Source organism: Kogia breviceps, chromosome 16, assembly GCF_026419965.1.
Source record: "Kogia breviceps isolate mKogBre1 chromosome 16, mKogBre1 haplotype 1, whole genome shotgun sequence".
NCBI lineage: Eukaryota > Metazoa > Chordata > Mammalia > Artiodactyla > Physeteridae > Kogia > Kogia breviceps.
This window is the reverse complement of record NC_081325.1, coordinates 67,595,953-67,621,835: the sequence shown is the minus strand read 5'-3', so window position 1 is coordinate 67,621,835 and position 25,883 is coordinate 67,595,953. Positions and strand designations below refer to the sequence as shown.

Genomic DNA, 25,883 nt, shown 5'->3' with positions numbered 1-25,883 from the left:
TCCACAGCGATCCCTCACCCCTTCCACCACGTGAGGACACAGTGAGAAGATGGCCATCTGTGAGCCAGGAAGTGGGCCCTCACCAGATACTGAATCTGCCGGGACCTTGATCTTGGACTTCCAGCCTCCAAACTGTAAGAAAGATAATTTGTTTATAAGCCACCCAGTTGATGGTATGTTTGTTACAGCAGCCAGAAGGGACTGAGATAGCGGGTGTCTCTTGAAACTCCATCCATTTCCAGCAGCTTGGGAGTGGTCTGAATCGCCTACATGATTTGCACTTAGGTTTTCTTTGAAGTCACAGGGGGACACAGGTGTGAATCATAGCTGGGAGCAGAAGACTGACTTAGGAGGCCACCTTGTCTCCAAGCCTCATAGAGGTGAGTGGTGACAGGTGTGACTCTTGGAGGGAGCAGCTCACGATTCCGCTATCTCAGCGGCCCAGGGACTGGGGTCAAAGGCTTCCCAGTCCCCTCCCTGCCTACCTTGCCCTCACCCCTTGTCTTCTAGAGCCTCTGACTGTCAGTCTCCTGGAAATGTTCTGCTTTCCCGGTCCCAGGTTGGAAGAAGCAGAGAGAAGTATCACATACGTATCAAAGTACGTTGTTTGTCTTGAGAACAGACTCAGCAGCTCATTCACCCCACCGTGCCCCGGTGACCAGCTGACTCCCCGACCCACCTGCCTGAGGTTCAGTCAAAGACAAGAGACGAGGTTGGTTGTTTTGCCTTAAAACTTAAGGATGCTGGATTGTGGCATGAGGTATTTTTATTCCCTTTTGTTAGTACTTAAAACCGTCTGTACAGACTGTAAGGCAAACGATTCACACACATCTCGAGCTACTCATCGTCCATTTATATGTTTCCACGTACGCCGGTCACAGCCCCCCAGTCGGGGCGGTCCTGGGTGTCTTAGGTGAGGGCCCCCAGCTGTGGTGTGGGGCACCGGAAGGGAACCGTGTTGGATGGGTCGCCCCCTCTGGGGGCGGCATCAGGAAAGGGTTTAACACCACCAAGGGAATAGCAGCCACCCGCTCCCCATGGAGAATAGGCAAACGGATTTTGACTAGTGGGCCCCAGTAGTTACTGGAACCCTGTTCCCTGTGTTGTCCGACTATCAAGGATGTGCAATGTCATATGTCCATACCCCAGGCCGGTGGGGGGGGGGCGGGGGCGGTTGGGTAGGTGGGGGCGGTGAGTACAAAAAGGAGAAAAGAATGGTTTGTGAAGACAGGCACGATATATATACCACTATTGAGTGTGCAGTTCCAAACCACAGTTGCAGTAGGATACAGGTATGACCACGCGAGCCAGGGAACCACGCACCGTGACTCAGAGCTCCTGCATCCACGGGAAGCTCAGACACGCTCCACAACGTAACACAGCACAAATGGCCCAGGTCACTGCCATACAGGTTCTCATGCTTGTGAAACATACAGCAAAACACCACAGCTTACTACCCTCCCATCGGATACGCCACTCAGTACAGCGACAGTCCAGATCCGGAGAGCGCGCTGGATTTCCGCTTCTCTTAAACAGAAAACCACCCGCTACACTTTGTAAATAGTCATCGCTTAAACCATTTGGTCAACTTGTGCCAAGAAGTAGGTCTGGGAACCAGCGTTTCACTGGAGCCTGCAGCCCCCAGTGGAACACAGGATGCTGCTGCAAACTGCTCATTTATCAAAAAAGTAAAATCCTACTAATTTTCTATCAATATAAAAGTAGAAAGAGTGAGGAAAAAAAAAAATCTGAAAATGATCTCATTTGCTTAAGACTGCCAAGTGTATCGCAAACAATGGAAAATCCATTTTGTAAAATGCAGCAGCCTGGAAATCAAAATCATAAAAGTTTATCAATCTTTTTAAAAAAAGAGCCCTTGCCCTGTCTTTTGGTTGCAAGGATGCGTTTGTACTGACGTTAAGGTGCAGTTGCGGAGGGAAAAAACGTCATTCGGCACTCTATCCGTGACAATGTTTTAATACTGGCACAAGCTGAAGACAGCCCACCGACGGCACGACGGCCGAGACGCCACCCGCGTTGAAGGCAGGGGTGCGGTCCCGTTCCGATGAGAAATTAACAGCTGCAAAGACAAGGTTTAAAATGCTTCTGTGGAGACAAGATGAGAGTCGCTGTGAAACCATGTATTATTTTGTTTTCCAGACAGACAGGTGTTAATTTCACTAGGCTTCATTAATACAGAAGAAAGAAAATGTCTTCTGGGAAAGTCGCCACTGCTGAAACAATCAACACGTGTCCCGTCCTGCCATCAATACACGTGAGGTTCTTTGTGACTCAGAACGTGGGCACGGGAGGCCGAGCTGGTGGCACTTCGGATCACCTCCATCCATCTAGGACAAGAAAGTGAAATAACCGTCAGGGGCCACTGTTTATCAGCCCGCGTCTCTGAAATCTGCTTTTTTGTTTGTTACAGCTTCATGACCCCTGGGGGTCGTTACTTACAAAGCCCCAGCGTGACCTAATACCGCGTGGCGTGTAATCTGCTTCTGTAACGGGAGAGGTCTCACAAGAGCTCCTAGCTTCCAGGTAAAGGAAAGCGGGGTTAAGGCCGCCTCCAGGTACTCCTGAGGACCACGCTCCTTCTGCGGCGCACACTCTGCCGGTCTCAGGACAGTGGGCAGAGGGGCCCGGGCTGCTGCTGAGTGTCCCCCACCCGCAACAACAAAGCGGCATCTGGTCTACCACGTCAGGTCGGGAGTGCCAGCGGGAGGAGACCCGGGGCGGCCCGCCTTTGTGGAGCCTAGGCTTTAGAAATCCCTAATCCCGGGACCTTTCACTGCTGCAAGGCTATGTGCTACGTGCTCCCTACCCCAGCGGTGACAGCAGCATCTCGGTTTTCCAGTCCAGGATCGAATTTGAGGAGTGCTACCCTCTGAGCTCCCTTTTCAATCAATGTAGCTTAGGGCCCCGCCGCTCTGGCGTGGGGGGTCAACGGCGGCTTCGACCCTGGTCTTAAACCACTGTGCTGTTTCCCGTGAACTAGCGACATGAGTTTGTGCACGGATGACTGGCCCATGATCGGAAGCCCTTGTGGGTTCTCAGGAGAAGAGTTTCTCCCTCGGGGGTGGCAGCAGCTGCCCTGTCTGGTCTGGGGCCCAAGGACCACCCCGTGGTGGTTCAGCAGCGACACTGCTCTCAGAGCCTGCCCCCAGGATGCGAGGCCCGGGATTTGTACTTGAACACGGTCACCGGGAGAGCCTGGCTCCTTCACTTCTTGGCTAAAGGAAGACCACTGCCCTGGATCTCCACACCATGGAGCCAGTCTCATTGGAAAGGTAACTAACTCTAAGAGGCACTAGGATTTTTTTTTTTTCCTTCCTTATGTGGTCTTTTGACTTGAAGCTTACTTAACCTTTTGGCCACGGGATGAAGCATCTACTGTAGCCGTCGACTAAAAACACAAGGTAGAGATGGAAAAGTGTACCCTGCGTGGTGTGAACTAGCGTACAGGTTTGGGGCTGATGTGTCCCAGGGAAAGTCACGGTTCCACTTGCTCCTGTGAACCCAGTACTCGTCAAGATCTTACGAAGCACTTTCATTTTAAGCAGGTAGCAGGGTGAGAACAAGAAGCCCATCCTGGAAGGGAGTCAGTGCCCAGGCAGCAAGTAGCTGCTGCGAGGAGGCCTTATCCACTCGTTCACTTGGGAGAAACCCGGCTGCTCAGAAGAAGAGGAGTGTCCTTCCTCTGCGGGTGCCCTGTGTAGGGGGACTTTTACCTTTCAAACGTGTATTCACTTTCAGCCCTGAAGTAGTACACGTGGGACTTGAAATGCAGCTTGAACACGAAGTCCTTGTGGATGTCCTCCGACTCCGAGGGAATGGTGAGCGAGTACCCAAGCAGAGGCAGGCTGGCGAGGGGGTGACTGTCCTGGAAGGGGGCACAGAAGGAGGGAGCAGCCGCAGCTGTGGCACCTGCCTGCAGCAGCTGGTCTGGGCTGAGGTCCGGGCCCGGATGCATCGCGGCGGCCACCGGTGACAGCACCCGCGCCCCCCTCCCCACCAGCAGACACGCAGCCCTTGGGCAAGTGGATGACGTCAGCCTTCGCCGGGAGCTGCGGGGTCCCTGAGGGCCGTGGCCTTGCCCAGCCTGCTGTGGGCCCCCCTCCGCCCCCCGGGCGGCTCAGGGGTCAAGCTGTTCATCCTTCCAGAGGAAAGCTGCCTGCTCCCCGAGGAGGGAGGGCCCTCCAGGCTCTTCCCCAGCCGCCACCCTGGGCCCATACCTGGTGCGACTTGTAGAAGAACAGGCAGAAGTTTGTGAAGACCACCCACAGCTTCTGCCAGCCATTGCTGTTTTTGAATTTCCTCAGCAGGTTCCCAGACAGCTGATTCTGCAAGACAAGTCAGCCCTGTAAGGAGCCCGGCTTGGGGCGCCCCTGGTCCGGTGGAAAGGACAGGTCTGTCACAGTCCAGCGCGGCCGTGCGTCCTGGGGGTGACTTAAGAAAATGGCCTTTCGCTCGGGGAGGGGAACTGTGAGCCTGGTTTAATTTTCCTGTCACCGGGGATGGGCTGAATTCTGTCCCCTAAATGTATCTTAAATTCCTACACCCCCCCCAGTACCTCAGAATGTGACCTTATTTGGAAATAGGGTCATCGGATGTAGAATTAAGGAGGAGATCGTCCTGGAGTATAGACCCGTATCCACTACGGCTGTCTAAAAAGGAGACAGACACAGGGCAGCGCCCACGACAACAGGCGGGCTCGAGTGATTGCGTCTACAAGCCAAAGAACGCCAAGGCTGGCCAGCAGCCCACAGCAGCCAGGAGAGGCAAGGCCGCCGCCTCCCACACAGGTTTAGAGGGAGCTTGGCCCTCCCGCCACCGTGATTTCTGGCCCTGTGACCTCCAGGATGGTGAGACAGGTCTGCCCGGGTGGTGGTGCTTGTTACGGCATCCGTGGGAAAGGATCCATCACCCTCGACTCCAAGCGGCCAGGAGCCCAGCGCCAGCCAGCAGCTCCCGACCGCCACCTGGTGGCCCCGGCTGCAACGCTGGATTTCAGCGCAGAGCCTCCAGGCCCCGTCGTACGCAGGTGGGAACAGGCATTCCGGGTGTCCTGGTTTTAACTCCGGAGCTCCATGGTCTCCTGAGGCCCGCGGGAGCGGCCGGCACAGAGCAGCACCGTGAAATCATAGGCAGCCGGGGGTGGGTGGGTGGCGGCACCAAGAGCAGAGCCTGTGCGTCCTCGCCTTCTCTCCAAAGCCCCTGTGTTACCTCTCAGAGGACCCTAAGAAGCCTCATCCATGTCCCTGACAAGACAGCAGCTCGTCACCAGGAAGCCTCGCCGGAGAGAGAAACGGATGGTGAATGTAATCGCTGCCACTAAATCGTTCACTTGTTCAAAAGGGTGAAACGGGCAAGCGCACCACAATAAAATATACGTACACCCACCTCTGCGTCTACTTCATTCCACCCCTTTGGGGCTTTTCCCGTGACCTGTGTTTAATCCAATAGGCATTCTTAAGTGAGGCCCCTGTGAGAAGAGTTTAAACGGCTCAGGCTGCGAGTCGCTTGCATTCTGACGGGGGAGACGGCGTGTGAGGCCGAGAGAACACAGGAAGCAGAGCTGCCCCTGTGGCACCGCAGGCAGTGTGCCCTCACGCCTGCTGGCGGCCGCTTGCCCCCCCTGGCAAAAGGCACAAGAAAAGGGGAAGCTGTGTGTTCCAGGGTTCCAGCAGGTGATGGTGGCAACGAGAGTGGAGATTTGATGCAGGTCTCACTCTGAGGAAGGAGAGCAGCACGTTTTCCTTTCCTTACACTGAATCAAGTACATTCCTCCAGAGCCCCCCACAACCCTTTCTCTTAGATGCATTTACCTTTGGAACAATAGCCAGTCCGACCCAGTGTGCTTTACACACTTCATTCATGAGCCAGGTTCATGAGAACACTCAACTTCTGCCAGCAGCCTTGAATCCTCCTGGAACATGCCAGCGTACTCGTTCTGAGTAAGTCCTTCTAGCTTTGCCCGCTTAACAGATTAGATGCTCCTTAGTAATTGTACCCACTGGTCTCTCCTTGCCCCCCAGTGCCCTCCAAACTGGCCAGCCCCACCGAACTCTCACTCCCTCGGCTTCACTCCCGTAGGCACTTCCAGTCTCCTGCTCAGCTCACGTGGACCCTAGGCTGCTCTCACGAGCCTGAGCCTTCTGTCTATGCAAATGGCCTTTGGGTCTCTCTCCAACCCGGACCAGTCTCCGTGTGCTGCCTTTACGGGAGACGTCAACATTCCCAGTCTGGCAACGGCTGATGCCCACTCCCTGCCTTTCCCAGACTGGAGGAAGGCCTCTCTGCTCTTCCCTCTTCTTGGCTCCCAACTGCTCCATGCCTGTTGTGGATTGATTCGTGTCCCCCCCCCCCCCAGAAGATATTCATGCCCAAAGTCCCAGTACCTGTGAAGGTGACCGTATTTACAAACAGGGTCGTTGCAGATATACAATCAAGTTAAGAGAAGGTCCTGCTGGAGTACGGTGGGTCCTGACCCCAATGCCTGGTGTCCTCATAGGAAGAGGACTTTTTAACAGATACACAGGGAGACCCCCCCCCCCCCCCCCCCCCCCGCCAAGTGAGACAGAGGTGGAGACTGGAGTGATGTGTCCACAAGCCAAGAGAACACCGAGGGTGGCTGGCAGCCACCAGGAGAGAGACGTGGACCAGGGCCTCCAGAAGGAGCCAGCCCTGCTGACACCCTGATCGTGGACTTACGGCCTCGAGCACTGTGAGAGGACACACTGCTGCTGTTAAGCGGTTTCGGATGTGTCACGGCAGCCACGGGAAATGCGGGTCCTCACCCCTACTTCTCCCTCTCACTGCAGTTCCCTCATCCTCCTGGTCCTCACCTGTGTTCAGACGGCTGAGTAACACCCTCCTCTCTCCCCAGTCTCCACCGCCTCCCAGCTCGTCTTGCAACACGACTTTGATTGTTTCACCTCTGAGCCCTCCGCTGGCCCTACAGCCTACGCAAGGCTTCACACTGGCCGTCCTAGAGTCGGCACCCCGACGGGCCCCCAGACTTGCCGCGGAGGCCAGCTCAATTTCACGCAGCCCCTAACCATCCCCCTCGCTCACTTCTACCTGCACGAGCCCTAGAAGGGAGAGAATCTGGTGCCGGGGACGGTGAGAAAGCACGTCAGGAAGGAAGCAACCACTCCCTCGTGCCCCCTCCCCCAACTCGGGTCATCCAGGGGCATGTGGCACCCCCAGCAGCCCAGCACAGACACCAGACTGAAGCCACACGCCCTGAGGAAGGGAGATCGGGCAAGGAAGGGACACTGACAGAGCGACAGATGCGCCAGTTCCACGAGCATCCAAGCGGCACTGTCACCTTAAAACCACACTGGCTCAGGGCTCGCTCCCATGGGCTACAGCGTTCAGCAAACCTTTCCTCAAAGGGCCGAATACTGATTTAGGCTTCTTGAGCCAAGGGGTAAAATCAAAGATAGTTGTAGTAACCACTCAAAAACGGAAAACCCTGTTCTTCGTTGACGGGCTGTAACCAAGCAGGTGGCAGGCAGAATTTGGTCTGAGGACGGACGGACACGCGCGCACGCGCACACACACGGCACCAGTGCAGGCTGTCACCCTGAAAAGCTGGGCTCGAGGAGCTGTGTCTGAGCTGCATTCTTGAACCGCCTGCATGCCTCCAGGATTAAGGAGGAAGGTTCATACCTACCAAATTCGCACACCTCCACAGCCGCGACTACACATCGCAAAGGCGACTACACATCGCAAAGGCGAGTAGAAAGCGAAGCAAAGAGGATTCCCCCCGCACGGCCCCGCCCTTCCCCTGGCCTCACTGCACTAGCCTGCATGGAACAGATGTGATCAGGTACTTCCTACCTCCAGATGGTCACTGCTCCCCTCCTTGCTGGAAAGATCCCTGTTCCCTGGAAGAAGTCGCCGGTTGGCAAGCTTTGCCAACAGATGCAGTGGAAATGTGATGGGAGGGAGGGTGATGAGTGCGGTGAGCCCCTCGGGAGGAGAAAGCCCCGCCCCCTGTGGGGCGGGTGCAGGAGAGGGAAGGCCAGGTACCATCGGGGTGGCTCCACGCCGCTGAGACACAGCCCCCTGAGGAGGAGGGTGTTATGACAGGGAAGCATGGGTGTTAGAACATTAGCTGTAGCAGGGAAACTCAACAAACGCAGTTCCGTGGAAGTGTGAAGGTCAGTGCCAGAAAACCGTCTCAGAGAACCCCTATGGACTATCCATCAAGAATTGTTGGGCTCATTTGAGCCAACATACCGTTGGTTCAGGAAATAAACAGCTGTTGTTGGCTCACAATCTCCTATGTGACATTTTTGGGCCACGCACACTTAGGAATTCAGAATTTGTCAGATTTTAGAAAGATAATCCAGTGCCTGTCCTCTATGGCACCCCAGGCAGTGGGGTCCGGGGTTGTAGCCCAGAATCAAACAGCGATTCTGTAGTAAAACAGGACGCGCTCACAAAACCGATAAAGCGCCTCCTGACCGCTCAGGTCAGGTTCTGCTGTCGGTGGGGTATGAAGAGAACTTCGCGGTTTTAGAGCTTTCTGGGCTTTGCGTTTTCTGAAACGCGAGGGATTATGGACCTGGACTGGAGGACTATTAGGGAATGAGGTTTGGAGAGTTCTGGAAGGTTCACGGTCGCAATACAGGGAGAGCCCCCATCCCCAAAGCCAGATCTTCGGGACGCTCCGAGAGCCGGCTTCTTGCAGGTTCTTCCATGAACTACACCCACCTGCTGCGGCCCTGGCTGGCACCAGCTTTCCGACCATACCGCCTCCCCGCACCCGATTCCGGGGGCTGCTCCAGGACGCAGCAAGAAGGGCGCCTGGGCGGCCCATCCGGACCTCTCGGCGCGGACACACGAATAAAGGCACGCACAGTCCCCGCCCTGTGGCTAACTCCGCGAGAGGAGAGGGCACGGTCCAGAGAACAAAAGAAAACCATCACTGTACAGGCGGCCTGGGAACGGACAGACGCCAAGGCCGGGGCACCTGTGGGCCCGCAGAGCGCGCATGCTCAGAAGGCCGGCGCCCGAGGCCGGACCCCCCTCCCCGGCCCTACCTCCACGGCCACGCTGAAGTCCACCATGGAGACGCTGGTGTTGCGGTGCCAGCACACGTGCACCATGGTGTTGCCGCGGTGCGGGGCCTGGCGCTCCAGCGAGGTGCGCGAGGCGCTGAGGTCGTCCTCCGACTCCTGGTCGCCCGCCGCCTCCTCCGGGGACTCTGCGGGGGCAGCAAGAGGCGGCGCTTTCCTCTCTGCTCGCCAGGAGGGCCCCTGTCCCGCTCCCTCGCAGGGGCCGAATGGGATGGGAAGGCTGGGGGTCCCGGGCGCCCACCGAGCAGGAAGTCACACTGGCAGCGAGGGCTTGGCCAGGGGCGTCCCGCCAGTCCCTCTGCCAGGGAGCCCCTAACAGTTTTCTCCCCGCCCCTCGCCCCCCAGAGGCTGACAAGCGGTAGTGCTGGCCCAGAAAAGATGCGATTTCTCCGCTCGCTCCTTCTCTTTTAAGGGGTTTGGTTTGTTTGCTTGTTTTAACTTTTACAAAAACTAAGCTCCTTGATTTTTAGCTTAAGACACAAACGTAGACTGTGGATACGGGGCGCATCGGTAAGGCAATTTTCTGTGCAACGCTTACTGCTGTCAGGAGGGCTGCTGGCCAGGAACTCGGGGGCGGGGCTGCTGCTTTTCTCCGCCAAGTCAATGGCCATCTGTATGTCCTCCACCCACTTTTCCATCTCGGACCGAGAACTGACGGAGGAGAGATGGACGTCAGGTATTTCCAGGCCACAGTGGGGAGAAGGGGCACCGAGGTCAAAGGTCAGGCTTCCCGCATTACCTGGCAGCCACGACGATGGACTGGCGCTGGCCCCTCAGGGTGAGGCAGTGGGGCACGCCCCACTCGTCCTCACTTTCCTCCATCTGTGGGGCGAGTGTTCATAAGTCACTGCCGAGCAGGGGGTGGGATACTCAGTGCGTTTTCAAACGTTCACCGAACTGACTACAGCTCCGCGGAACCAAGTCCAAACAAGTCCCCATCGGGAGGGTGAAAGCAAGGTCAAAATGCATTATATTTTTCCGTGAGAGCCATAAACCTCCCTCTACGCGACCACTGAGGAGAGCCACACTGGCGCACACTGGCACCCTGACTCTGCCCACCAAGGATCACAGAATATGGACGGCCGTCCACTGGACGTCTCGGGAGAAAGGCTGCTTGCTGGTCTTCACTCCACATGGATGGTGGAGGATGGCCTCTCAGGGCCCCGGGGCCAGGCACCGGCCAGTGAAAGGCAAGTTCACACCACGCAGGCACGGCAGCTTGCCTCTGCACTTGCTTCCGGAAGGAACATAGCCGTGCACGCCAGGTGCGGGACAGGGAGTGAGGTCCCGGGGCCCCTCTAGGGGGAGCCCTAACAAGGCCCAGGTTTTTCACAGCGCCTGTGATGCTCTCACTTCCTTGTCAAGCCCCGCCCCGTCACTGGCTCCTGCACCCGGCAGGCAGCCCAGAGGCAGAGGTCCCCATCCCGTGCCCACGGCGCATACTCACGGTCATGCCGTAGAGCGGGAGCTGCCCGTGAACTTTAAACTGATTCGAGGCCGTCAGCCCCCTGCTCGTGTACAGCAAGACGTCGTTGAACTAGAAGAACAAGGACAAGCGCGGCTGAGATGAATGGGCTCCGTTTGAAACCAACAAGTACAGAAACTACGTTTTCAGAATCCGACAAGACAATTCGTGGCTCTCAACAGCTCCAGTCTGAGCAGCTCTGGTTGCTCCTCCTACCTCCCAGGTACCCCCCCCTCTGGGGTGTCCGAGGCCCAGCGCCGTGACCCTTGCTGGTTCCATGGGCTCACAAGTCACCGATCACCTTGAACAAACAGCTCTCACCACTTACCAGGAAGAACATGCGCTGCTGGAGCCCCTTCCCGGAGAGCTTGCTGAGGCTGCCCAGGCGGATGAATTCCTGCAGAGAAAACACACCCGCGAGCTGCCTCGGAGCCTGCAAAGCCGCGTCAGCGCAGACTCAACGCGATGTGAGATGCTTCCGCCCACCGTGGTCCCTTTCACGCTAAAAATCGTATCCGTCACAGCTCCTATTTACCGAATGCCGCGCTGTGCCGCCTCTAAGCTCCTCTCCTTCTGAGCAACCTGCAAGGCAGGGGCTAGCTTTGGCTCCACTACCAAAGAAGCAGCTGGCGGTCGGAGGTCCGCTGGCCTGTGCGGTGCGCGGGTTCACACCCGGACCTATCACTCTACACTTAACCCCCAGGCCCTCAGGGCTTCTGGCTGCGAGCAGGGGACAAGGCCCCTGGATGGATACAAAGTGGCAGCCGGGGACCAGGAAGACAGGTACGCCATAGGAGAGAACTGTGAATAGAGGAATCTTCTCCACGACTTAAAATCTGGTTCTCAAAAACTAGTAACTGTGTTCTAGGATGAAAGAGCCAGAAAGGAACTCTCCCCTCCCGACTATAAACTTCTGAGGGCACAGGCCATTCGGGGGCACTTCAGAAACCCTCCACAAAACTATCATTTAAAAAATTGTGGTAAAATACACATAAAACTTACCCTGCATGACCTTTAGTGCATTCATCAGTACCATCTAGGTCCAGAACTTTCCATCACCCAAGAGGAAACCTCATCACCATTAAGCAGTCAGTCCCCATGTCTCACTTCCCGTTTCCGCCTCCCCTAGCACCTGGCAACCACCAATCTGTTTTCTGTCTCTATGGATTTGCCTATTTCATATAAGTCAAACATGTACTATGTAGCTCTTTGTGTCTGGCCTATTTCACTTAGCATAATGTTTTCAAGGTTCATCCCTGCTGTGGCACGTGTCCTCTCTGTGGCTGAATATTCCACTGCATGGATAGGGCACGCTTTGTTTGCCCACTTAGGCTGCTGATGGGTGTTTGAGTTGTTTCCCCTTCTGGCTACTCTGCACAGTGCTGCTGTAGACATGCATGTTCAAGTTTTTGTTTGAACACCTATTTTCAGTTCTTCTGGGTATAGAGCCAGGAGTGGAATTGCTGGGCCATGAGGAAATTCTGTGGTTAACTTATGAAGGAACCGCCAAACTATGTTTCCACAGAGCTGCTTTTAAAACACAGCTGCAAGTTCTTTGACATTCTTCCCACAGAGGCTGGTCTCTGTCCCCTTCCCTTGGATGTGGGTAGACTGGTGACCAATTTGACAAATATAGTATGGAAGTGATGACGTGTGACCTCTGAGACCAGGTCATAAAACTACACATAGCCTCCGCTTTGTGCCTGGGAACACTTGCTCTGGGGACCCTAAACTGCACATTAAGCAGTGAGGCCACCCTGAACCCAAGCTGGAGAGGCCCCTCATGGGCTCTCAGGTGCACGGTCCCAGCTGAGCCCAGCCTCCAGCCGTCTGCCAAGTGTAAGCCTCGGCCCCTCCAGGTCAGCCCATCTGGGACCTCTGTCGATGCCCTACAGGAAGAAGCACCACCTGGCTGAGTCCTGCCCCATTCCCAACTCACAACACCGTGACATACACTAAAAGGTTGCCTTCAGTCACTAAGTATTGGGGCTGTTTGTTACCTAGTTTTCCTGTGACCTCAGTAGCTAACGAGCCAAGAACAGGGACTCAACCAGTTCACTTGCATTCTATAGACTCTGCACAGCCTGACCCTGGCTTTGGTCCTTTATGAAATGTCACTCAAAGACAACATCTGCTGGCGATTTAACTGACATATTTTGGAGATCAACAAAGTGACACATAAGAAATACTTGCTGGTCCATGGGATGGATGCTATCAGACAGCAACGGTACCGTACGAAGAGACGGTGTTTGGGGACGGCTTTCATCACTGAAGGGGATCAGAGAATGAGGAGTGGTGACCCTGCTGTGCCCTCACTCCTGTTCCCGGCTCGCATATCCCATGTTGTTCTATGTGCGTCTTCTTAACGAATCTTGCGGATGTGGGAAGGGGAAGATGGAGCTTCTGCAGAAGGGCTATGGACTCAGATCACTGTCTCAGGGCTGGAGATGGAAAATGCCTCCTGCCCAGAATTGTTTTTTAATTTTTTTAAAAAACCATGAAATAGGAGAAAAAGAAAAGGCTCCTAATATCCTTAAGCTCAAGCTGCTTCCTACTGGAATGAAATTCACAATATCCAGGCCTCTGAGTTTTATCCAAATGAACCTCCACTATCCTCCTGGAAGAATTCTCAGGCACAGAACTCTTAGGGACAGAAAACACACCCTGCGGCCCTGGCTCAGGCCGGAGTGCGCTGGGGCCTTTGCCTCCGGGGCTGGGGTGGGGGGGGGGTATGAATCCTGCCTTCCAGGACATGACCTCATCTCAGCCTGACCCTAGCGGGAGGGTAGCAGGATTATGTCCAAAAGCTGGGTGAGGAATTAGACTGCAGGGACCTGGAACATTAGCCACTCACCTTGAAATCTCAATTTTTCTAATTCCACCGGTAGATAAATCTGTCAGAGCCTTCTTTCCACTCATCAGGTTATTCGATAATTTAAAATTAAAACAAAAACAAAAACAAAAACAAAAAACCAGGATACTTCCCTGGCGGTCCAGTGGTTAACACTTTTCCTCCCAATGCAGGGGGTGCGGGTTCGATCCCTGGTCGGGGAGCTAAGATCCCACATTGCCTCGCGGCCAAAAAAACCAAAAACGTAAAACAGAAGTAATATTGTAACAGATTCAATAAAGACTTAAAAAAAAAAAAATAGAAAGATAATCAATTAGCCTCCGTGTGTGGAACAGCCCATCTTAGAACTCGCCCCTCTGAGGGTCTTAGATCCCTCCTCCTTCCCATTTCAGTCAGGGCTGACTTTGAAACAGTGAGCGGCCGTGAAGCGGGCAGATGAACATAAGAATATGCAGTTAAGGCGGGTCTGCAGTGTGTAACCAGCACCCCAATTCTGACTTCAGCTTCATCAATAATAATGACCTTCTTTTATTTAGCACGTGGTGTGAGCCTGACACGTGCTGGGTGCTTATATTAGCTGCATGTGTGAGCCTGTAAATTCATCCCCATTTTTCAGATAAGGAAACTGAGGAGCAAAATGAGTAAGGAACTTGCCCAGATCACCTGGTCAGTTGGTGGGTGAGAGAGCCCGTATCTGATGAAAAGCTTCTGGTGCCTTCTACAATGCTGTGCCGTGTACTCAATGACATTATAATAAGCATAAACTTAGACTCTTCAAATAAGTGTAGGTGGGGGAAGAGGAAGGTAATTCGTATTCATTGTGTTAGTTTTGCACCTTAAATCTCATTTGATCCGTATCACCTACGAACGGAGAAGGTATGATCCCCATGTTACAGAAGGGAAGGAACATTCCAGTAAGTGAGCCATCCCAATTCTGGTGGAGCCAGAAACTGAACCCGGACCACCTACTCCAATCCACTGCTCTTTTCATAGCACCGTGGAAACGATTCCTCAAAATAAGTTCCTTACAGATGCTCTGTTTGCCATGTAGCATGATACGCTAAATATTTTATAACATCCAAAGTTAAGAGAAAATTACATTGATTCCACCAGGCTTTCAAGGCTTCTGCATGCATAGGTAAACGTGATTGTCGTGTACTGAGTCCCGGCAGGATTTTCTCACCAGCAGAGCTGAAGTGAATCCCGGCTTTAATTTCCACCCAGCATTTACCGCATAACTCTTCTGACAACATTTTATAGCTGGTATTCTGGTCGGCTTTGTAATTAGGATTCCCAACAAAAAGACCCAAATACCCAAAAGATGAGGGATGTTCCCTTATCTTCTCTGAGTTACACGGATTGAAAGTTTCCAGCGAGGCTACCTGTCAGATAAAACTAGAAGCCCCTGACACATGGGATACTTGTCTGAAGATTAAGGCAGATCAAAGGGGCTAAAATTCCCTTCTGAACCTGGATGAGGTTCAAGATAGGGGACTAGTGGAAAAACTCCCCACAGAGAGATTTGATGAGGCACAGCAACTGACTAGTATTTTTAATTCCTGGTCAATGACTGCTTCCTAGGAAGAGAATTGGAAAAAGGCAGGCTACCCTGTATCTTTAAAATGCCCACTGGCGTGGAGAGAGTGTGTTTGGATAATAAAGCCCTATTTTATTGTGAATGACCTACGTGTCATGCACATGGGGAAGTAAAGGTTAATAGCGTAAGTGAATTTGCATCTCTCCCAGAATCATGTTCTGGCTAAAATGTTATTTTAATTCCAAATTAAAATTACATTATGCAAATTGGTTTTTGTTTTGTTTTGGTTTTTTTTGGCCACACCACATGGCATGTGGGATCTTAGTTCCCCAACCAGGGATCGAACCTGTGCCCCCTGCAGTGGAAGCACATTCTTAACCACTGGACCGCCAGGGAAGTCCCTGTAAATTGCATCTTTAAAAAAAGACTTTTCTTACATGAGAATTTATTGCCTGCTTTCACGCACTAGCTTTTTCTCTGCTTTCTATCTCCATTTTACCCAATTCTTAAAATTCTTTTTTTCTTTATCTTCCATTTTTATTTACCTAAATTTTAAAAAATAAAATAAGTAATCTCAAATCTGCTCAGAATATGGCGGGGAAAAAGTAAACGAGTGGATCAACCAGTAAGGAGAAAAAGCAGCATATGAGGTGGAAGGATTGATTGATTTATCTCCTTCTAACACAAAATTTTTGAATTGACACAGTTATGTTCAAGGCATTTTTCCTAAATTGTCCCCCAGTGGGGGAAGGAAGCCACTTCAGAAGGACGATATTTTAACTTGGGAGTGTCCATATTCAAAAGGTTCAAACGTAAGTCATTTAAATGTTGTCTTTCTGGCTTTACCTCCAAAGCACACAGAGAGCACAGCTGCTTACCCTTCCTGGAATCACAAGATTGTCAACGCCAATCAAATCTTTCTTGAGTTCATGCAGCTTCTGGAAATTCTCCATCTTGATCATCGTACCGTGAAGCTGGGCCACCATTTCCGTGATCTCTGCCAAAGCAGCTAAGGAAGGAAATGGACACAAAAGCTGCAGCATTAATGGCAGACGAGGGTCATTTTTTCCCCCAATATCTTTAAGATCAGTTCTCCAGAGTAATATCCTGTAGCTGAACTATAACGAAGCCATCCTTGTAGGGAAAACACTGCTAATTCTCAATAATAAAAATGGAGTGATTTACTTTATGTATCGATTGGCTTTGCTTTCGTTTCCCCAAAGCCATCTTGAAAATATCAATGCCCCCTTCATAGCTTGCTGGTGTACAGCTGTCCTTCAGTTAGAATTACTCATTGGCATAAAGGGACAGCAGCAAGGGAATACGAGTGCCTGGAATTCTGTCCCAGGGGCAGAGATTTCCCTCCCTTCCCTGTTACCTGGAAAGAACAGAGCAGAGAGAGCACAGAAAAGCCATAGAAAAATCTAGGGCAAAGGAGGGATCTTTCTGGCAAAGGGCCTAACTGGTAGTGCAACACTTTTGGGTAACGAACATTCCAACACACCCCGGTTCTTCCTTCTGCAGACATTTATAGTGTTTATAAAGTGGTTGTAAAGAACAGCTGCAAACTAAGTTTTCCAATGTGGGCACATCTCCCCTATGCTGACGGGCATCCAATATGGAAAAGGAGCTGGTGCCCTGTTAGCACGGGTTTGGGTGGCAGGTACATCCATAGTAGCTGAGCATTTTGGTCTGTTTGTCAAGGGAAAGCAAGAAACATTTGTCCACTGAACTTCGATCTTCAGGACAGTAAACACCGCGCCCCCCACCTCCCCCCAGCACCTCAACTGTGGCAGGAAGCATTCCTTTTTTTTTTTTTTGCTGTCTCCCTGGGGATGCAAAGGAAATGCTTCCTGGCTTCTCATCACAGAATGCTTCTTGTCTCAGCCACAGTGACAAACCCAGAGCTTGCTCTGTCTTTAGACATGACCAGCCGATTTAGTCCAACAAACAATTCCCGGGCACTGAACGTTTAGTGCGGTGGGCGTGCAAAAGCTCTAAGAGGAAAACGGATGGCAGCCTGGCCCCAGAAGCATTCTAGAACAGCTCTTGGCTTCTCCGCATCCCTCACGTTCAGGAAATCTATGTTCAGATATTCCTCGATCTGCCCAGTCTTTCTACAGGTGATTCCACCTTACGTTTTCAGCTAGGGAACAGACATTTTTGCCATTTAATTGTGAAGAACAGACTTTTCTCAATGGAGACTGTTTAGCAAAATAGTAAAATGCAAAACGAGGCAAGTTGGACTGAGAATAGCACGTGCAAAACTAGAGACGTCCCTCTCCCTCCCGGGTAAGAGATCTACGCAGGTCTGAGTCCTGGGAGCTGGGAAGGGCCCTGGGTCACCTCATCCAGGCACAGCCAACCGGGACTGCCAAAAAGGCAGGACAAGGCACCCAGCCTTGAGGGTGAGGCACAGATTAAGCCTTAAAAGAGGACTGTGCCAGGGAGAGGACCAGGAGGTGGTGGCGAGGAGTCCCAGCAGAAGGGACAGCATATACCAAGGCGCAAGGCAGGGGGCAGCACGGTCTGTTTCAAGCCCAAACCGCGCCTTGAGCCGTTCCTGTTGCCCTTCCATGGACTCCCAATGTCTTCACTACTCCGACAAATCTTTTCTTCGGTTGCCTTTCTAAAAACTGAGATTAAGTTTATAATACTTTAGGCAAGAGACACTGGTCTTGACATACTAACGGGTGTGCGAATCCATGTTATCTGTCAAGAGCCACCTGCGGAGGGTGCGTTCTGTGCAAGGACTGGCTGCAGAGTGCAGGGGACCCAGCGACAGGCCTCAGGGCCTGGCCCCCAAGGGGCTGCAGGTCCAAGCCAGGGGGCGTGGACAGTAACAGACCACATACAACGCGAGGCAGAGGATGCAGGTTCAAAAAGACGATGCGTGGCCCAGTGGGAAAAGCATGGTCCGGAATGCCAGCTCTGCTCTTTCGCCAGCTGAGGGACACAAGTCCTTTACCCCCTCTGAGCCTCAGTATTCTTATCTATAAAATGGGATAACAATAGTGCTCTCATGGGGTTGTTAAAGGATTAAAGGTGTTAGCGTAAGATCCCTGGCAGAGTACCTGGCCCAGGTGCTGAGCGGGGGACAGTGAGTCATGTCATCATGAGCCAGTCGGGAGGGTAGGATGGTTGAGAATATGGGTTCTGGGCTTAGGCTGCATGTCCTTTACTTTCCAGCTGTGTGACTCTGGGAAGGTTCCTTAACTTCTCTGGTCTCAGTAGCCCCCATATCTCGTGAAGACTGAGAGTTTAACACAGGTGAAATGCTTATTGGGGTGACCTTAGAAACGCCCCGCAGCAATGAGGAAGAGTATTTATTACCAGCCGTTTTCTGTGGCCCGTCCAAGGGGAGGTGATGAGTTTCCACCAGGGAGGTAGAGGAAAGCTTCCCGTAAGGGGCTGACTCTAAGTGGCGCTTCTCCGGGGTTCTCTGCACTAAACCAGGCAGGACGGAAGGAGAAGATGCACGCAAGAGGGGACGGAAAAGAGAAGCCATGGTGATCACTACCGCCTTCTTCACGTGAAAGACCAAAAGGGGACAGAAAATATTTCAGCAGGTCCTGAAAAGCGCATCTGCCCCTCTTGGGACACAGGATCCCCGAGACACCCCGCCCCCCGCACTCACCTCGGCAGTCCCTGAAGTCCGCGTGGCTGGGCGGATGGTGCTTGCACAGCCGCTCCAGGACCTGCTTGTAGTGCATGAGCCGGTGCAGCGGGCGCAGGAGGAAGGTGTTGAGCGACAGGTAGCACACCTTCTGCAGCTCGAAGTCTCGGCACAAGCTCTCCAGCCGCCGGGAGCCCCGGATGCCGGTCTCCAGCGCCTCCAGAGCCTCGCTGTGCTTCCACAGATGCGCCGCCAGTTGCTGGGGGGCGAGACCCGGGAGCAGGTGGGGCAGGGAGCCGGGGAGACAAAAGGGGGACGGGGGAGGAGGAGGGGGAGAGGGGGGAGGGGGGAGGAGAGGGGAGGGAGGGGGAGAGGGGGAGGGGGAGGGGGAGGAGAGGGGGAGGGGGAGGGGGAGGAGAGGGGGAGGGGGAGGGGGAGGAGAGGGGGAGAGGAGGGGGAGGGGAGGGGGCGGAGTCCTGCTCAGCCACATGGTCCACCCATTTTGACACTCAAAAGCGATCACCTTCGCTTTCATTACTTCATTCCATTTACTTAATTACACGTTTTTAATATTTCACTATTTAACTTCTCAGGATGGAATAAAGAGCTCTATTAAAGCATTGTGCAGTTTAAAATACGCAGAGATTATAAAATATTTGAGATGTATATATAACATTAGAGGTATACATGTCCTTTCAAAACAAGACTGGCAAAACTGGGGGTAAATAACACAATGGAGCTCGTTCGGGGGGCTTGGGGGCTTCTCCTAAACATCAAAAAACGACAAATAGGCCAGGGCCACTGAATAAACGTCATATAGTTAAAACTACGTATTTCTGTTTAACTGCCCCCCCCCTCCAATTTGATCTTGTAATAATTGAGCATGTCCTGCTCTGCTGGATTCCGGGGAGCGGATGGGAATGAGACTCCGTCCTTCTCTACTGGGGTCTGACCGAGATCCTTTGCTTGAGCAAACTCTTGTCAGGTTCCTGAAGCTTCTCCCAGGCCTGTCCGTGCCCTTCCTCGTACAATCCCGTTTCGCTGAGAACCATGCTGAGTCGGTTCAGCCAGGACCCTCCACCCCGGATACCTGGTCACCCCTGACATTGGGGTCTGCATCCCCCGCCGTCCCCAGGTGATGTCTGAGCACCCGACTTGTCTTCGGCAAAGAATCCTGTTAGGTCGGTTCAGCCGGAGTCCCCCCTCACGACCGTGACGTCTCGTCACAGAAATTTCCCATCCTCTGAGCCCCGCCCTGCTCCTTGGCTGTAGAGCCCCACCTGCCCCCGGTGCCCTTGGAGCTCAGCCCTATCCCTCTCTCCCACTGTAAAATCCCACTGCCGTGTCCCCATACCTATGGCAACGGTCCTGAATAAAGTCTGCTCTACCGTCTTTAACAAGTGCTGTCGAATATCGCTTTCCTTGAACAGCGGTGGTGGAGACAGACGCGGGGCAAGAAGCTTGACGGAGCGTTCAGGGGGAGTTAATTGCTCACGCAGCTGCCGTCCTCGCGTCTTACCCCATCAGTATTTCCCAGAGGCGGGCTCACCATCCGTGCGCTGCTACCTCCCACATCTGGATTCCCCCCCCCGCCCCCCGCCCCCCCATTCCCACGCTCCGCAAAGAGCGGGAGCCGCAGTTGAGTCCAGACACCAACCCAATACCCGCTGCCGCAACTCAGGCTGCCGCGTGACGCTCTAACCCCGGGACGGGTGCCGCCAGCAACCGCCTACTCAGGACAGAAAACCTGGATAAGATTCCAGATGCCCTCGTTTTTTGCCTCCTTCACCAAGTTCCGCCGATTCCACCTCCTAAAAACAGCAGGCCTGTTCCTGGCTTCACCCCATGGTCGCTGCCCGTTTTGGCCGCTGCCATGGTGTCTCCATCGGGGTCTCTGTCTCCACTCCTGACGCCTGACTGTCGAGCGCCACCGAAAGGAGCTTACACCAGTGCAAACGGGTACATCGTCTCTTGCTTGCAATGCGACCAGAACGTCCACCCTCTCAGGACAGACTCCAGAGCCGTCGTTAGGGCACCCGGGGCCCTTGGCATGTAACCGCTCCGCCTCTCCATCATGGCCTCTTGCTACTCGCCCTGGACACCCACTGAACGACCTGCCCTTGGATGTGCCGGGCCCTGGCGCCCAGAACCTTAGCACAGGACGCTCTGCTCCTAAGACGGGCCCCCTCAGCTCCCCCCCATCCTTCAGGGTCAGCTCTGGGGCCTTCCCTGCTCTGCAGGCCAAGTTAGCGACTCCTCTTTCCTCCTGGGCTTATTGTCCATCTTAGCCTTTATCACGTGGTCTCCCTGCTGACTTTGTGACTTTAAACAAATATACATAGATTCATAGGACGTTGCAAAGACAAATACAGGGGGGTCCTAGGTACCCTTCGGCCGGCTTCCCCTAACGCTGACGTCTTGCCTAACTACAGCACAATATCCCAACCAGGACGCTGACACTGGGACAACCCAGAGTTTATTTGGATTCTGCCCGTTTTACATGCCCTCACTTGTGTGTGTGTGCGCACATGTATGCGGCAGGGGTGGGCGTGCGTGTAGCTCTATGCAGTGTTTTCACACGTGCAGTCCCTTATTTGAGAGAGTGCGCCTGTCCTGTCACTACATCCTTGGGGCCTGATATACACCACAGGTGCTCCAGAGATGTCTGCTGCCTGCATGCATCAGTGAGCGAACGAACCAGCGCGTGCACCCCGCTCAGAAAGGGGTCTTGCAAGTCCCTGAGTGCCTGGAGAGGTGGATTCAAGGTCATTGGAGCACAGAGTAGAATGTGAAGGGCGGGAGGTGGAAGGTGAAAGATCATCGAGGGAAGGCTTCCTCGGTCAGGTCTAGAGCTTGGACTGTATTCTCTAAACCACAGAGAGACCAGGCGTGTTTGGAGACTAGTCGGTCTACGATATAAATGGCGGTTGGGGAGGACGGGTGGGCGAGAGGCAGCTGGTGAGTCAGCTGGGAAAGAGAGAACTGAGGCGGAGGGAAGGAAGCAGGAGGAGCTGAAGGAGGAGAGGGGCAGGCGGCAGAGGCTCCGGAAGACAGGGCCCGGGAGGGAAGGGCACAGCCTGACCGGCAGGGGAAGGGTCCAGGTAAAAGGTGGGGGGCCTCCTCTGCCTGCGTGGATTGTGAAATGCCTTTGGGCATCTGGGGAGATGTTTCCAGTTGAAAGTTCACAGCCCGGGCTAGAGATCACCATCTGGATAGCCTCTGACTTCCAGGCAGGGATTGGAGCCCCTGGCCGGCTCCCTCGGTCCCGTGCGGAGGGTCTGGGGACAGCGGCAGGGTGATGTCAGCATCCCCGCTGAGCCCCTGAACGTGTGCAGGTAAACGCACGGGTGGGGGGTGAGCGGGAAAGACACTGCAAGTTGGAGCTCGCCGGAAGCATTTTGGACAAAAGTGCCAACGTGGGCTTCTGCATGCCCGGGACCTTCTGTTGTTCCCGCCACACTTTATAAAAATTCTTTAAGACCGACGATAACAACCACAATAAAAAAACCACCCCTGGCTTCCCTGGTGGCGCAGTGGTTGAGAGTCCGCCTGTCGATGCGGGGGACGCGGGTTCGTGCCCCGGTCCGGGAAGATCCCACGTGCCGCGGAGCGGCTGGGCCCGTGAGCCATGGCCGCTGCGCCTGCGCGTCCGGAGCCTGTGCTCCGCAACGGGAGAGGCCACAGCAGTGAGAGGCCCGCGTACCGCAAAAAAAAAAAAAACCCACTCAATTTCTCCAAAAGGCTGCCAGAGGCTCTCTGAGCCTCTCCATCTATTTTTATTCTGCCTGCACAGAGTTCCATGCTATAAATGCTGGTGGCATCGGCCCAATAATTAAAACGCCAGCACAGCCGAGGGTTAGCCGACTACATGCAAAAATGCCAACTCACTAGACTGAGGGGGAAAGAACTGCTCTGGGCGGAAATCAGGTCTATTTTTTTTTTTTTTTTTTTTTTGCGGTACGCGGGCCTCTCACTGCTGTGGCCTCTCCTGTTGTGGAGCACAGGCTCTGGACTCGCAGGCTCAGCGGCCATGGCTCACGGGCCCAGCCGCTCCGCGGCATGTTGGATCCTCCCGGACCGGGGCACGAACCCGTGTCCCCTGCATCGGCAGGCGGATTCTCAACCACTGCGCCACCAGGGAAGCCCCAGGTCTATTTTTAGGAGGCCTTAGGTGCTAGGTGACCAGAGAGGAGGACGGATGTCTACCGTAGGGCACCCTTCCGCCGGAGGGACACGAGGGGAGGTGGCAAACAGAACTCTGGGGCCGTCCCGAGGGGGCGGGGACCGAGCTGGCAGGCGTCTGCCACTGTCCCGAGGTCCATGGAGGAGCCCAAGCCTCAGATCAGGATCCCAGGCAGGCAGAAGGAAGGGAGCACCGTGAGAAAAGGTAAAAGCCAAACTGGGCCAAGAAAAAAAGTGCAGAACATGGGGAGAGAGGCTTCCTATGGGGAAAATTAGGAAGTACAACAGTAACAGAAACGTGTTATAGAAGAGAGAAAAAAGGCTACTTTTATCAAGTGAGAAAAGCCAGTCTGAAAAGGCTACACTGGGTGAGTCCAACTATGTAACATTCTGGAAAAGACTACGGAGACGGTAAAAGAGGAGTGGCTGGCCGGGTTGGGGGAGGGGGGGATGCAGGTGGAGCACGGAGGGTTTTTAGGCCACGGACACTACCCTGTGCGATGCTGCCACGGTGCGTTAGCGACGTCACCCCCTCGGCGAAACCCACGGGATGTAAGACACAAAGAGCGAACCCTAATGTAAACTACAGATTTAGTTAATAATAATATATCCATACTGGCTCATCGATTGTAACAAATACGCTACACCAGGGCAAGGTGTTAACACTAGGGGACGGAGACACTGTGTGTGGTGTGTGTGTGTGTGTGTGTGTGTGTGGTTGTGTGTGTGGTGTGTGTGTGTGGTTGTGTGGTGTGTGTGGTGTGGTGTGTGTGTGTGTGTGTGTGGTGTGTGTGTGGTTGTGTGTGTGGTGTGTGTGTGGTTGTGTGGTATGTGTGTGGTGTGTGTGGTGTGTGTGTGTGTGTGGTGTGTGTGTGGTGTGGTGTGGTGTGTGTGTGTGTGGTGTGTGTGTGTGTTGTGTGGTGTATGTGTGGTGTGTGGTGTATGTATGGTGTGTGGTTGTGTGTGTGGTGTGTGTGGTGTGTGTGGTGTGTGTGTGTGTGTGTGTGTGAGCAAGGGGAGAATATGGAGCCTCCGTGTGAGTTTTCTGCTCAATTTTTCTGTAAACTTAAAATTGCTCTAAAAAAATAAAATAATAAAAAACACTATGCAAAGTGAAAAGATGTCTGTTCCTGTTCCATCTGAGCGCTGTATATCCACCTTACTTAGGGCATTAAAGATACTATCGTCATGGAACACCTCAGCTGACTCTTCGCTTTTTTCGTATAGGGTTCTGCAGTCCTACTGGCTTCCGCGGCCTCTCTCTGGTACAGCCCAAAGCGGGGCGTGTTGCTTTTTGAACACCAGGAAAAAGCGAGCAATAGGCTCAAGGTCTGTTAAATAATATCTTGAACTTGTTAAGAGCGACGGGACACCCCTTGAGTAGTTTCCGACCCTATCTTTCCTGCATCCCCTGCCCCGTCCCTCGGTCCCTCCGTCCCCACTGTCCTATCTCAGGAGGTACATGATTCTAAGGGGAACAAATCGAACACCAAACAACTTAGATTCTTAGGAGTTAATTCAAACCTCAACAATAACTTCTATTCTGTGAGTGCCTTAGACGTCATAGGTGCTCAGCTAGTACGCATGGACTGTGGGTGGACCCACAGACGGATGGTTGGATGGGCTGCATGGTGGCAGTACAAAGCAACCTGCCCGCTTTGGGGGGTTGCGAAAGCTTTGCTCTTAGTTATTAGTTAAGGTTATTGGGAAGGCTCGGTGGGTGGTTGAGATATAGAAAGATTGCTTTAAAATGCAAATATAGATGTATTTATATTCAAAAGATAAATTATGTGAATTAAAACATTCCACATTAAAGGCATGATTAATGGATTAAAATGAGAAGGCAAAAATGAAAATTTCAGATGTAAGAGGTGGGGCAGATCTCAAACACGAGGCAGAATATCGGTTCACTATGTGCTGACTTCTCTGGGGAGACTTTCGCTCTTTTGGATCATTGTAGATATTGCTGGATGGTTAAAAATATATTCACCTTATAAACCAAGTGAAAGCCACAGAATTGACTGGAATTCCTACACAGCTCCGAATCCAATATTTTTGTCACGCCCACAAGAAGCCAAAACAACCGACTAAAAAAGTGAAATGCTCAGTCGAGCAATGTTTTGTCTACATAATTTTTAAAAACAAGTTTCGAATGACTTAGTCACAGAAAATACCTGGTGTTTTGGTTACAACACAGAGCTCTGGAAGAGCAAAAGAACTCAAAGTGCTTCCCCCAAAGTGACTGGATCTTCCTTTATGCTTCCAAATAAAATATCTAGAGGAGACGGAAGAGTTTCCCCCGGGGCTGTGCTACATGCAGACTCCGAAGCAGGCCACGTGTTTTCGGGCAAGGATCCACCAACAAGGCCTCCGGCAGCCTCAGCATTATTTTCCCTGGGGGGCTCCCTCTCCCCAGTCCCCCAGCAGCTCACCTTCATGCCCTGAATGTTCTTCAGCATCACATCTCCAATTCTTTGGTAATCTCCTCTGATGGGAGCATTCGAGCGGCCTTCCCTGCGAGCAAAGCGTTGGAAACCAAAGTGTTAGCAGCGAAAACATGACCGGAAAGTGTGCCGGCCCCAGATGACAAAATATCAACATTTATGTCTTCCTTTCCTATCACCTATTTGTACCTCTCCCTTCTCTGCGTGTCACAGCATGTTAGCGCCAGAAGGAGACTCTGAAATTACCCCAGTCATTCTGCAGACAAAGAATTCCACCCGTGCTTGGAAACAGACAGGGAAGAGCCATTTTCTGTTCATTTTAATTTGGTCTCATTTTACATGCCTTTTCCCATCCACACTTGGGTGATTTTCTCAGCATGAGAAGAGCGTGGAGATGACTTGCAGTAACAAAGCTCATGAAACTGATTCTTCCTTACAGACTGGGACTAACAGACACTTGTAAGAAGCAAGATTTAGCCTCAAAATCAAGGTTTCAGCTCCCAAGAGCCCTTAGTCTGAAACAGACAAAGGGCTGTGTGAAAAGCCCTTGGGAAGAGAAAAATATAATCGAGGAAGTGCAGGAGACCCATGCACGGGGGTAGGTATGGGGAGAATGACCCAGAGGAGGGCAAGGGGGTAGCCCCAGGTTCAGAGACAGGTCAGGGGTCCCCCAGATATCCTGCGTGGTAGATG

The 25,883-nt window shown here is 53.1% G+C and overlaps 1 protein-coding gene across 7 annotated transcripts in view; it reads right to left on the bottom strand.

The window, feature by feature from the left end:
• Nucleotides 1–748: 748 nt before the first annotated feature.
• Nucleotides 749–25,883, bottom strand: part of FARP1 (FERM, ARH/RhoGEF and pleckstrin domain protein 1) — a 289,826-nt gene continuing 264,691 nt past the window's right edge. For all 7 annotated transcript variants that reach the window (XM_059042018.2, XM_067016604.1, XM_059042013.2 and 4 more), the window contains 11 exons: nt 25,179–25,260; nt 18,586–18,823; nt 15,827–15,957; nt 10,889–10,957; nt 10,543–10,632; nt 9,835–9,917; nt 9,634–9,746; nt 9,060–9,223; nt 4,239–4,346; nt 3,735–3,886; nt 749–2,348 (listed from right to left, as the gene is read on the bottom strand). In XM_059042018.2, coding sequence (XP_058898001.1) covers nt 2,267–2,348; nt 3,735–3,886; nt 4,239–4,346; nt 9,060–9,223; nt 9,634–9,746; nt 9,835–9,917; nt 10,543–10,632; nt 10,889–10,957; nt 15,827–15,957; nt 18,586–18,823; nt 25,179–25,260 — 1,312 coding nt within the window. In that variant the 3' untranslated portion in view covers nt 749–2,266. The remainder of the gene's footprint in view (nt 2,349–3,734; nt 3,887–4,238; nt 4,347–9,059; nt 9,224–9,633; nt 9,747–9,834; nt 9,918–10,542; nt 10,633–10,888; nt 10,958–15,826; nt 15,958–18,585; nt 18,824–25,178; nt 25,261–25,883) is intronic.